At 42.5% G+C, this 13,527-nt stretch overlaps 1 protein-coding gene across 2 annotated transcripts in view; it reads left to right on the top strand.

The window, feature by feature from the left end:
- SETD7 (SET domain containing 7, histone lysine methyltransferase) overlaps positions 1 to 13,527 on the top strand; it is a 65,520-nt gene that overhangs the window by 38,348 nt on the left and 13,645 nt on the right. The window contains exons 7-8 of one of the 2 annotated variants that reach the window (XM_032147482.2): positions 1,537 to 1,694; positions 7,714 to 13,522. In XM_032147482.2, coding sequence (XP_032003373.1) covers positions 1,537 to 1,694; positions 7,714 to 7,894 — 339 coding nt within the window. In that variant the 3' untranslated portion in view covers positions 7,895 to 13,522. Of the gene's footprint in view, positions 1 to 1,536; positions 1,695 to 7,713; positions 13,523 to 13,527 lie in introns of those variants that run through there. The other variant, XM_032147487.2, reaches the window with a different exon arrangement.

Raw genomic sequence — 13,527 nt, 5'->3', positions numbered from 1 at the left:
AGAAAATGCTGTGAAATAATAAAGTTATTACACTTTCACAGCAGTTGCACAGGTAAAAGAGGGTGATGTATTCAAACTGCACTGTGGTCTGTCAGACTACGTCCCATGCAAAGGCCAGACTTCTGTTAGCAATCCAGAGAAATTCAGCATACAAAAGGTGACTTTGGGATATTGATATATTATTTACTTACCCGTTTTGCAGATAGGGAAACGGAAGCCTAGAGAGATTACACAACTTGCTTAAAGTCAAAAATACAGCAAATAGCAGAGTTCAAGTAAGATTTCAAACTGCAGAATCTGGCTTTGTGCTGAACCTCAATATGCTCTATTGTATAAATGAATGTGACGCCCTTCTTGCCCTGATGAAATTTAGATTCTGTTGGGGAGATAAGAAAAATACACAACTAATGGCAGCATAAGGTAGATGGTACCAAGTGCCACATATTGGTATCACATGACTGGTTTTGAATATTAAGGTCCATAAGGCTTTTTTTCCACTTTTGATCACTGCTGTATCCCCTGCACCTAGAACAGTGCCTGGCACATGGTACCGCTTAGTAAACATCAGTTGAGGGACTATCACATATGAATAAAAGCACAATTACAATTTAACAGTGGGGGAAATGGTATACCTTGAGAGTCAACAGTTTTGTATGAAAGTGTCATCCTGTTGGCTTCAAAAGGCTGGGCTGCTGTCATCACCAGCTCCTGGGGTGAGTTGGTCAGGAGTGGTTTGGAGAAGAGAAGCCTGATGGTTACACTGCTGTAGATAAGAAGGCATGCTGGTAATCGATGGCTGCCTCCTGGTCACAATGATTTCCCACCTGTAACAAAGGTGGAGGACTTTCCTAGAGTACATTCTTGCATCCCTTACATTTCTGGTTCCATTTGTGTTCTTATTTTGTTTTTTTTCTTTTGCTTCCTCTTCTTTGTCTACTTTTAATTCAAGTTATCTAGTTATATTTGTGTGTGTATTCATCAGGGACTTTAAATCCTTTTTTTTCATATAGAACAAGGAAAAATGAATAAATAATAAGTTGAGCTGCCTGGCACTGACCACACACGTCATTTGCACTCTCAGTATGTGGAGACATGCCTTTTGTTTTGTTTTATTTCATTTCATTTTGTAGTGCTCCAACCTTGAAGTTTTGGCTGAGTGTGGGGGCTCACACCTGTAATCCCAACACTTTGGGAGGCTGAGGTGGGCAAATCACCTGAGGTCAGGAGTTTGAGACCAGCCTGGCCAACATGGTGAAACCCCGTCTCTACAAAAAATACAAAAACTAGCCAGGCGTGGTGGTGCACACCTGTAATTCCAGCTACTCAGGAGGCTGAGGCACAAAAGTTGCTTGAACCTGGGAGGCAGAGGTTGTGGTGAGCCAAGATCACGCTGCTTGCACTCCAGCCTAGGTGACAGAGTGAGACCCTGTCTCAAAAACAAAAATAATAATAAGATAAATGAGTTAATATCTCTGATGTCCTTTGAGCTTTGGGGAGAAAGGTCCTCTCTAAGGCTCGCTTTCTTGTTTTCTGCAGGTTGACAGCAGGGACTGGGCCCTTAATGGGAATACCCTCTCCCTCGATGAAGAAACGGTCATTGATGTGCCTGAGCCCTATAATCACGTATCCAAGTACTGTGCCTCCTTGGGACACAAGGCAAATCACTCCTTCACTCCAAACTGCATCTACGATATGTAAGTATTACCCGGAGCTGCTGGGGCAGATCTATGCCTCAGGGCCCTGGGACGGAGGAGAGCAGTAAAAGGTGTTATTCTGCCTCAGATAAAGGCTGCTTCATCCGAATGACTATGGGTCCTCTGCCATCGGCCTCAGGGTTATGACTTGAAACTCAAAATCTAAACAGCCTCACTCTGTGGCTTTGGCAGTCTAAGAAATGGAAAGTGCTTTGAAGAGGAGAAATGGTATGGAAATAGTATACCATACCGAGGGGTTGCTGTTTTATAGCTCCTTTTTTCGTCCTTCAGTTTTCTCGTTCTGGACAATTAAAGATAGCATTATTTGAAATAATAGTAAAAATTTAAATTACTCTGCACAGTGGAGAAGATGAAGGAGCCCTTTTTTTTTTTTTTTTTTTTTGAGATGAATTTTCCCTCTTGATGCCCAGGCTGGAGTGCAATGGCGAGATCTCAGCTCACCTCAACCCCTGCCTCCCGGGTTCAAGCGATTCTCCTGCCTCAGCCTCCCAAGTAGCTGAGATTACAGGCATGTGCCACCACACCCGGCTCATTTTTTTGTATTTTTAGTAGGATGGGTTTTCACCATGTCAGTCAGGCTGATGTCGAACTTCTGACCTCAGGTGATCCACCCGCCTCGGCCTCCCAAAGTGTTGGGATTACAAGCGTGAGCCACCGCGCCCAGCCGGGAGCCCTTTTATGATGTGAAAGGAAGAAGGCAAATAAAGTCCTAAGCCTAGGGCATGACATCTCAGCGTTGGAAAAGACCTATAAAATCAGAGTCCCTATTATTTGATAATAAAAAGGAATGAAGTACTGACATATGCTACAACATGGATGAGAATTGTAGACACTATGCTAAGTGAAAGAATGTATGACTCCATTTATATGAAATATCCAAAATGTAGGAAATCCACAGAGATAGAAAGTAGATTAGTGGTTCCCTAGGGCTGGGGTAGGGGGATGAGGAGTGTGTGCTAATAGGTATGGGATCTCATTGCGGTCTCATTTTGGGCTGATTAAAATGTTCTAAGGCGGGTGTTCTAAAATTAGATGATGGAGATGGTTGCTGAATTTTGTGTGTATTTGTGATATTCAGTGGTTGAAAGGCCACTGAATTATCTACTTCAAAAGGTAAATATATATAAAGGAGTACATATATTTACACTCTGTATATAAATTATATATTAACAAAGCTGTTTTTAAAAAAAAAAAAATCAAATAATCCTCTTAGAGTTTGAGCCTTCTCTTCCGCCTGCTCATTGAACCTCTTCTTGGAAACCTCCATTGGTGTGGAGCTTACATTATCCACAAAGGTCCAGACAAATAGACAAATGAAATAGACATTACAAAATTAGCTTCTGGGCTCCGATGACTAGAAAGTTCTTTTTCGTTGTTTTTTTTTTTTTTTTTTTTGAGACAGAGTCTCGCTCAGTCTCCCAAGCTGGAGTGCAATGGCGAGATCTCGGCTCACTGCAACCTCTGCCTCCCAGGTTCAAGCAATTCTCCCACGTCAGCCTCCCGAATAGCTGGGATTACAGGCACCTGCCAGCATGCATGACTAATTGTTGTATTTTTGTAGAGACGGGATTTCACCATGTTGGCCAGGCTGATCTTGAACTCCTGACCTCAGGGAATCCGCCCGCCTCTGCCCCCCAAAGTGCTAGGATTACAGGTGTGAGCCACTGCCCCGGCCTAGAAGTTTCTTTATAATGAGCCCAAATGAGTTTCCCTGAAATATTCAGCCCTTGGTCCTAATTGTCTCCCTTTTTTTCCTGTGTCCCATGTCAGACTCTTTTACATGGTAGCCCTACAAACACTTTAGTAGTTTTTATATGACCCCTGAACGTGTTCTTCCCAAAGTCAAACATCTCTGACTATTCTCTAGAGGATATAATTGGGATTCTTTGTGCCATCATCGTTGCTCTCCTTAGCTTGGCCTGAGAATGCCAGTTCTTCTTGGGAGCCAGTGAGCTGCCTGCAAACTTTACTGTTCAGTTATAGCTTGCAGTCCCTCAGTCATTTTGCTTGTTAGCATAAGCAGAATCAGATCATGTGTATTTAATCTGTAGGAAAATTGCCAGGATTTGGAGGTTCCTCAAGAATGTCCATCCCTGCATCCTTGAAATGGCTTAAAAATTTTCCTGGCAACGACTTGCTCTCCTTGGCAGCCCGTAACAAGCACTGAAGCTACAACTTCTGTTTAAAGGACGGGTAGAAATGGCAAAGGACATGTGTCATGTGAAATGAAACTGACACTATGATTAACTCCAAGGCTTTCATGGCCAGGGTGAATTAGGCCAAAGCGTCATTTCAAGCTGCACACAGCTTAACGACAACTCTTTAAAGGGGTGGTAACAAACAATCATAAATGCTACTTAAGACTACTCCTTTAAAACAAACCAGGTTGTTGATTTCATTGCAAGGACATGATTTTTCTCACCAAAAGGAAGAAAGCACAGGAGATAAGAGGTTTCATTTGTACAAAACCAAGTCCCTGTACTCTGCAGGTTTTCATTTTGTTTATTGTTGTTTGTTAGTTTGTTTGCAAGCAAGCCTAGGGTGACCAAATCTTAGTTATTTGGGGTAATGAGAAGACTACTTGAATAATAACCACATATGAAATTCAGGTACCAATTCATGGTATTCATTTGTTTCAAAAATCATTGGTATTGACATGTACTCTTTTTTTTTTTTTTTTTTTTTTTGAGATGGAGTTTCGCTCTCGTTGCCCAGGCTAGAGGTGCAATGGTGTGATCTCAGCTCACTGTAACCTCTGCCTCCCAGGTTCCAGTGGTTATCCTGCCTCAGCCTCCCAAGTAGCTGGGATTACAGGCATGTGCCACCACGCCTGGCTAATTTTTGTATTTTTAGTAGAGACGAGTTTTTGCCATGTTGGTAAGGGTAGTCTCAAACTCCTGACCTCAGGTGATCCACCTGCCTCAGCCTCCCGAAGAACTGGGATTACAGGGTTGAGCCACCACGCCTGGCCCTGATATGTACACTTTAACCTAAACAAAACACTTCCATAAGCTGTTTGAAATGCCAAGTGGACAAATAGATAAGAGCTGCTTTCCTAGACAACCTGTAGACAAGAGGCTAAGACACTTGGCACAGAGGTTTGGTTTGACTGCTAATCATGTAGCTCATGTTTATAGACCACGCACTCCGGGCTGGTGCTGTGCTAGATGCTCTTCATGCGTTGTCTCATTCAGTCCTCCCAGTAACTCAGTGAGGCCACTACTATCACCTTCAAGATTACAGAAAGGAAAAGCAGGTCTCCAAGGCAGAGCAGTTAAGGCTCTTAACCACTGTGCCTTCGGGTCATCTTCAACAATCAACACCTGAAATTGAATTCTTTCTTTTCAGTCTGTCCGTTATCCACACTCTGAAAATGATGACGATAATGAACAGGAAAATGAAAATGAAAGAGGATTATAAGAGAAGCTCTAGGCCTGGAAATTCAACACAGGGTCTGTTTTTTGTTTTTTTCAGTGTACCAGAGGTTAACCAACCTGTATTTCAGGAACATTTTTTTTAGTGAAATATGTTAATTTACTTTAATTTTTTTTTTCGGAGATGGGGTCTCTGTCATCCAAGCTGGAGTGCAGTGGCATAATGTCGGCTCACTGCAACCTCTGCCTCCCAGTCTCAAGCGATCCTCCCACCTCAGCCTCCCAAGTAGCTGGTACCAATAGGTGTGCACCACCACCTCTGGCTAATTTTTCGTATTTTTGGTAGAGGTGGGGTTTTACCATGTTGCCCAGGCTAGTCTCGAACTCCCGAGCTCAGGTGATCTACCCGCCTCAGCCTCCCAAAGTGGTGGGATTACAGGCATGGGCCACTGCACCCAACCAAGTGAAATATTTTAATTTAAGCAAAGAGTTGTGATTTTCATAAGGAATTCCTGAATCCACAGTCCAGGCATCTCCTTTGTGGTGGAGTACAGGCTGATAATTCTGTTCACTTGTGTGTTCATACATGCATGCTCACAGGCAGGCAGTAACCAATATTAGTTGAATAGTTGAATCCTACTTTATGCCAGGCACTGTATAAGGTGCTTTCTATATGTGACCCCATTTTGTCATGACAAAGACCCTATGGGATAAGTATTACTAGTATTATCATGATTTTACAGATGAGGAAAGTGAGATTCAGAGATATGAGGTGGACTTTCCAAGAGGACGCAGTAAAAATGTGTTGAATCAGGACTCACACCAAAGTCTTCTGACACCAAGTGTCCTTTCCACAAAACATGATATGATACTCAAAAGGGTGGACATAGAGGCCCCTTTGGTGTGAGGTAAAGGTTGTTCCTTTTTACTCCACATAAAAGAAGTCCCAAAGCTACAGACATGCCCATTCCTCCACCACTGATAGAAGGAACCAGCCAAGTACTTACTATCATGCCCCAAGCACCAATCTTTTTTTTTTTTTTTTTTTGAGACAAAGTCTCATTCTGTCATCCAGGCTGGAGTGCAGTGGAGCAATCTCAGCTCACCGCAATCTCCACCTCTTGGGTCCAAGTGATTCTCATGCCTAAGCCTCCTGAGTAGCTGGGATTACAGGTGTGGGCCACCACACCCAGCTAATTTTTGTATTTTTAGTAGAGACGGGGTTTCCCCATGTTGGCCAGGCTGGTCTCCAACTCCTGACCTCGAGTGATCCACCCACCTCAGCCTCCCGAAGTGCTGGGATTACAGACGTGAGCCACCGTGTCCAGCTGCCAAGCACCAATCTAACTTAGGGCCTGGAACCTTCTCCTTTGCTGTCTCACCAACCCTTTGTTCAAAATATGACTATGAACTGGGTGCAGTGGCTCACACCTGTAATCCCAGCACTTTAGGAGGCCAAGGTGGGCCAATCATTTGAGGCCAGGAGTTCAAGACCATCCTGGCCAACATAGCAAAACCCTGTCTGTACTAAAAATACAAAAAATCAGCTGGCCGTGGTAGCGCACACCTGTAATCCCAGCTGCTCGGGAGGCTGAGACATGGGAATTGCTGGAACCTGGAAGGTGGAGGTTGCAGTGAGCCGACATCATGCCACTGCACTCCAGCCTGGGCAACAGAGCAAGACTCTGTCTCAAAAAAAAAAAAAAAAAAAAGAATAGGGAAAAAAAAAAGACTTTAAATGAATGAGATTGATTTGACCAGATGCATATAAAAATAAAGCTGATTTCTTCCTGGCCATGCCTTACATATATCTATTTCAGCAGCTGTTAGGTGAGCTAAGTCTATTTATTGCTTATTTATCTGCCTGTTCTGCAGGGAGCTGTGCAGATGAACAGGATTGGGAGCCTTTGGCAAATGAACATAGCCATAGTGTTAACCTCATTTCTGGTCCCAAGAGGACTTGTTGTAGGAAGGAGATACTGCTCCCTTCATAGGATGCTTCACAGGGAAGTACTAAATAGGCAAGTTGGCAGAGAGGTCTAGACTTCCCTCTTGGGAAGAAATCTTCATCTACTTTCATGCTAGAAAATAATATTTCCTCTCTATATATAGGGTGGAATACAGAGTTTTTGCCTTTGAAAATCCACAGGGCTCTTTCTTACAACTCCAAAAGCACTCTGGTGAAGCCTTCTCCCTGAGATACAGCCAGGTAATCTGATGCTGCTAGCCAGACAAGCTCAAATGCTGGCGGGCTGCACTGGATCTGATTTCTCATTAACGACAGATTTTTGATGTTGATCATGATTGTTGGTTTATAAATGCAAGGTGCCAAATATGCTTTAAAAAACAGAGCAGTGCTTTTCAAACTTTAATACACCAGTGGATCACCTGGGGGTGTTGCTAAAATGCAGATTCCAATCCAGCAGGTTTGGGATGGGGCCGAGATGCTCCATGTCTAATAAGCTCTTGGGTGAAACTGATGCTGGGTGACCATACTTTGGGCACATGCCAGGCGTGCCCAGGGAAGAGCGCCTGGGGGTGATTCCTGTATCAGCCCCTCCCTAGCCTTTGCTTCCAACCTCCTGGTCTGGCCCGGGAATGACTGTGTGCATCTTGATGTTTAGGTTTGTCCACCCCCGTTTTGGGCCCATCAAATGCATCCGCACCCTGAGAGCAGTGGAGGCCGATGAAGAGCTCACCGTTGCCTATGGCTATGACCACAGCCCCCCCGGGAAGAGTGGGCCTGAAGCCCCTGAGTGGTACCAGGTGGAGCTGAAGGCCTTCCAGGCCACCCAGCAAAAGTGAAAGGCCTGGCTTTGGGGTTCAGAGACCTGGAATAGAAACTTGGATCTATGCACTACGTTTATCTGACAATGGGACAACCAGGGACTGCTCATGCTGTGACGTCACATCCTCTCACCATGCGTTAGCAACGACTTTCTCGCATACTAACTAGGTTTGACTGTATTACTCATACCAGATTTAAAATTAGCTAGCCTTGCAACAACGTCCTACTGAGAGGTATTGTCGAGCATTTGACATAAGACAGCGTGATGTTCTTTGGTGGTTCAAGTCTAAATCTGTACCACATTCAGAGATGCCAAATGATTAGACTGAAACAGGGAAACGGGGTTTTTCAGTCGTTTTTAGTCAGTGGTTTTTCCATAGTGCTTTTTTCCTATGGCCAGTGCAAATTGTGTTACCACATTTGCATATGTGCCGTATTAAGGGTTGACAATTACTACATCTTTATTCTCTAAATATAGTATAATTTGCCTTTTAACCTTTGATCTGTATCTTGCAATAGAATGGCTTTGTTTTTTACCTAGTGAATAGAAGCCCACTTCTAAAGTCATTTCACCCCTCAGCCCTATTCTCTTTCTTAGATACCCTTTACAAGAGAAAACTTCCAAATGGATTTTTGCATCAATAGCAGTGTGTAGGTCTCTCTGGTTCTTTCTATATCATCATTTTATTATTATGTCCTAATATAAAGTACTGGCTCATAGGGCCAGGGTATTATTATAGAATATTATTCTCGCATGTAAACAAAGATATCTTTGCTTTAAGATGTGAGAAGAAATGAATTTACTTTGTTTGCATTAAGTTATGGAAGAGTTGTAATATATACTTTAAGAAAGAAGAGAAGAAAACTAGTATTTCTAAGCGGTAACTATGGCAATTTTGCAATATTTTCAATAGTGCTAGTAATTTTTTCCTCCTTGAGTACACATTAAATGTACATAACATAGCGCGGTCAGGCTTGTGGCACAGTGCATTGAATTCAAAAGTCAAATAGCAAATTTGAATTCTAACAGAATTCAAAAAAAAAATTTTTTTTAGTCAGTACTACTAAGGCAGACATACTGATTACTAAGTACAAATCCAGCCTTGATGCTAAAACTCTTCATCATTGTAATTTCAAAGCATTTACCTGCTTCAAAACATTGTAAACTAAGACTGAACACCTGTATAGTTTAAAAGCAACACTATCAATAGCATTCAGCCATTTTGCCAGCCATGTGTAATCACAACTGCAGAAATAAGGAGAAAACCCCTTTTTTTTTAGCTTAGCTAATTAGATCTGTAACATCACAGGGATTGCTCTGAATGAATTCTGAGAGTTTTGTTTTTTATAAGCACCCTCACCACATGCCATAGCTATGTCTCTTTTAGACACCTCGATGCAGCGGCTGGAAGGACTGGAGAGCAGCTGTTGTGCTGATCTGCAGCTGTCAGCTGTGATTCCTGTCACCTGAGTCAGTTTGGTCTGGACAGCTAAGGCCTTCCAAGCTGTAGCAGATAGTGAGCTCCAGCTGATGAGGGAAGGCTTCAGTGGAAGAAGAGTGAGGACATAGGCAGAAGGAAGTTTGCTATTTCTTGTCAGTTGCACATTGCTTTATGAAGACTACAACTAAAGTGCTTAATCCCAGGCTGCTCATGACTTTATTTCAGGTGGCCCCTGGGCACATTGACAGAGTTGCCCTTCCCTTCTTTGCAAGGCCAGGCTTCCTAGAGCACCTGGTTGCATGCTTTGCAGCTGGGTGGCAGTGGTTTCAGGGAGATCCAGTTGGATCCCTGCTTGAAAGCTTAAGCCAATGGTTCACCCATGAGAGGAAGTTTTCAGTGCTTCCAGGAAGATTGCCCACCAAAGGAACTGAATAGAGTTTTTAGATTTAAAGGCACCAGGATAGGGTCACTCTTACTCTGTAGAAAGAGACCGTTCTATACACTGTGACAGATGGGCCAGGGCCTCTGGACTTGCATTCTGATAGGTGCTTTAATTTAAATGTGCCCAAAGGGAGTGACTGTCTTCAGGAGAAAGATGGCTTGCATTAACCTCGCTCAGGTGGGTTGTGCAGCCAGGTCAGGGAATGCGGTCAGGGAGAGGATAGTGCTGGTCATGCCCCCGATGCAGCTATGCTCCGAATGATATCATTCCTGAGAGTGATAGCATTCTGGTCCTGACTGCAGTGGGGTACAATTTACGTCCTAAGCGGGAGCTACTCTAATTATCCCATTCAAATGGAATTTTTTTCAAAATTGGATAAAAGGAATTGAAGAGTTGTAAGTAGTGATTAGTCTGCTAATCAGTTCTTCAGATGAGATATTGAATGGTAACACTCTGAGCTTAAAACTCAGCAGTGTCTGTGACCTCCACGCAAATCAGAGGAAGCAATGCACCCACGCTGAGCCTCACTGTGTCTTCCTCCCAACTGTCTTCATACTCTCTGTGTCTTCCAGCTCTTCTTTCTCCTGCCGGCTCTCTTTCCCCTTCTCTCTGCATATGTGAGAACGCCTGGGCGTCCTGGGTAACAGCAGCCCCAGCTGCCCTCTCCCGTTCCCTGTTCCGAGTCCTCTGCACTGTCCTTTCTTGAGTCTCTCTGGCTCTGTGCATGTCTTTGGGACCCTCCTCGTCTGGCTTTTCCTCTGTGTGTGCCTCTCCGTTTGCTTATGTCTCTGGCTCTGTCTTCCCCACCCCTCCCCTCACACACACACATACTCCCAAATGTAAGGCTCCGTCGCAGGTTGGAATCGGAGTGGGGCTTGAGATTCACTGAGTTCTGTAGGTAGGGAAAGAAGTCAAGGGAGTGGAGGTTCTATAAGGAATTAACAGCTGAGGGTGGAAGGGTTTGTTTCCTGTTTGAACCTAAACGCAAGTGGAAAAGAATACTCAGAATGTATTTTTCTACTTTACATCTGCTGGGGAAGGAAATATGTTAGGAAGCCGCTGCATCTGGTCATTTCATCAGCATCAGAATCACAGCAGACGTGGAAGATTCCATGTGGTGGGGAATAAAGAAATAACTTTATGCTCTCCTGAAAAACAGCGGGAGCCTATGTGTGTGTGTGTGACACTGTAATCTCGAGGAGATTCACTCAGAGCTGTCTCAGTCCAACTCCTGCATGACCAGATCTTCCCTTAGCATCTTTTCTGTGATGAAATATTATCTTGTGTTAGAGTTAGGAATAGGAACTAACCTGTAGGAGCATGTCCCCAAATGGACATTTGAATGGACTAACAAAAACAACTGGAAAGATGGAATTTCCGACACAAAGGAATGATGAGATCAAAAAGAAAGCAGTGAGGAGTTCTTGAGTCTTGTAGTACCTATTCTTATTTTAACTTGCTTCATCCTTGATCTACCTGAGACACTAAGAAGGAAATTAGTTTTCCAAGAGCTCTTTGAACCTGTCTAGGACTGTAGTTAAACCTATCTGCCCTATGGGGGTTCTTCACACTCGAAAAACTATTTCCTTATCACCAACGACCCACCCAGAAAGGCCAATGAGGCCAAATGTAACCATTTTTAACATTTAAATATAACTATTAAAATTGCATTAATTGTGAACAGTGAATTAAAGGGTTGTCTTCTCCGGGAGACAGTATGTGGCACTTTTAGTAAATTTCATTTAATATATAAAAATTTAAATCACTCACTGCAACATGCATTTAAAATCTTCCAAGAAGGTAGAGGTATCATTTTCTGTTTTGCTTTGTTTTAAAACAGTTGCCTCAAGCTTCTGTCCTAAGAGTAGTGACTTAGAATCCAGATATTTTTTGTTTTAGAAAAACAAGCAAAACTATGTTGCAAGACTGACAGTTGTAACGTTTATTTGCCACAGATCAAAGGTTCACAAAGTATATCAAATTTACATCTACTTGGGGTACCTTGATAGATGATTATTGTTTTTCTTTTATCTTTCCCTTCAGGAATTTGGAAACTCGTTGTCACTTTTTTTAATTTTAAAAATACTAAATTGTAATAGTTTTCTTTTGCCAAATGTGTGCATACATATTCAAAGCAATGAAACTATTTCAAGCCATACAACCACAGGGGTGGGAACCCTTTTCACAAATTTTAATGTGTTTGTATGTAAATAGATGTTTGTATGAAATATTTTCATGATAGAATGAATATATTTAAATGAAGTTGAATTATTCCAGTGCTACTTAAACACATTACAAAAATTTTGGTGAGAATTATCTGAGTCTATTGAGATGTAATGCAGATCAATTTTGATTTTTAAAAATCAAAAGCCTACAATAACTCTGACTCTCAGCAACTTCCTCGGCGTTGTTGCACCTGATGTGGAGAGAGCTCGTAGGCTTCCCCAGTGCCTCAGCCGCTTCCTGGTGGAAGTTAGGTGCTAATGGAGGTGTGTTCACCTTTTAGTGATATCACTGCAGGCCTTTGAGGGGCCTGAGAGTGAATCAGAGGCATTAGAGACACCGGTGCAGTTATCTGGAGCACAATTTCTTTGCAGGGCAGCAGAATCAGAAGCCAGACTTGGCCATGTGAACCTCGAAACTCGGTTTCCCGGCCACCATCAACCGCCACCCTTACTGCCTAGTCACACACGTCAGGGAGGCTGCCCTCAGTGGAGTTGGGGTTCAGACCCCAGGGTGGGACTTCACAGTTTTGCCAGCAATCTCTACCTTCGGACTTCCGCCTCACAGAGAGGAAGGAGAAGGGAGCATCTGGCAAGGGGCCCATTTCTCAGCACAGTACATTTCCTGTCTCAGCTCTGGAAGACTATGCACCCAAGCACCAAACTTCCAACCAGAGAGAGAGACGTCCTCCAGTAACAAAAATCCTTGCTTCCTCTGTCTGTGACTTTACACACAGTTGTTCAAAGTTGTTAAATATCAAGACCAATCACATCCCTAGGACATACCTCCTGACTCTCCTGACTCTTATGTTATTGAAAAAACAAACAAACAAAAACTCCTTTATGATGATATTCAACTTGAGTGGGTTTTTTTTTTTCCACTTTGGTCCTGGATATAATGAAATGATATATATTAAGATAAATTTTCACTGTGTATAGTAGCAATACGAACACACATGCCAATGTATCAACATATCTACTTGGTTACATTTTGAGTTACGATAATTAACCTTGATTCATGTACTGGGAAACTGCAGGGACTATGTAATGCCTGCTTATCACATAGGAAAATTATGTCCATGATTCTGAGCTCCCTTCTTCAAAAGTTTCCTCCTGGGTTTTCTATGTTCTCTCTTTATCCTGAAATACATTTATTAGGTTGTGAGGTATGTTTAAGAAGTAGAAGCCAGGGGTATGCTTTCAGCATTTATTGCAACCAAAAGTTAACCCCATCACAGTTAACGAGCATCTTTGGTCTCTTGTGGAATTTGAACTAAATCTATGAGCCTTATTCAATATCTATAATTCTATGATTTTTTTAAATTATGGGAAATTAATGAAAGATGTTTACATGAATAATGTTTGCCCTTACTGTGTTATGAATGAGTTTTTTGTAGTGTGTCTGGGTGCATGATGCAAGAGAGTAGGAAAAATGTTTCTGAAACAAAACTTGACAAATATTTGTAATGAAAGTAAATTTAAAGATTGCTATAATTGCGCTATAGAAACAATGCAAGTATTAAACAAAATATACAATCATCTGT

This window comes from Hylobates moloch, unplaced genomic scaffold (genome assembly GCF_009828535.3).
Source record: "Hylobates moloch isolate HMO894 unplaced genomic scaffold, HMol_V3 SCAFFOLD_3, whole genome shotgun sequence".
NCBI lineage: Eukaryota > Metazoa > Chordata > Mammalia > Primates > Hylobatidae > Hylobates > Hylobates moloch.
The sequence above is the reverse complement of the archived record's forward strand: the minus strand, read 5'-3'. Positions and strand labels throughout refer to the sequence as shown.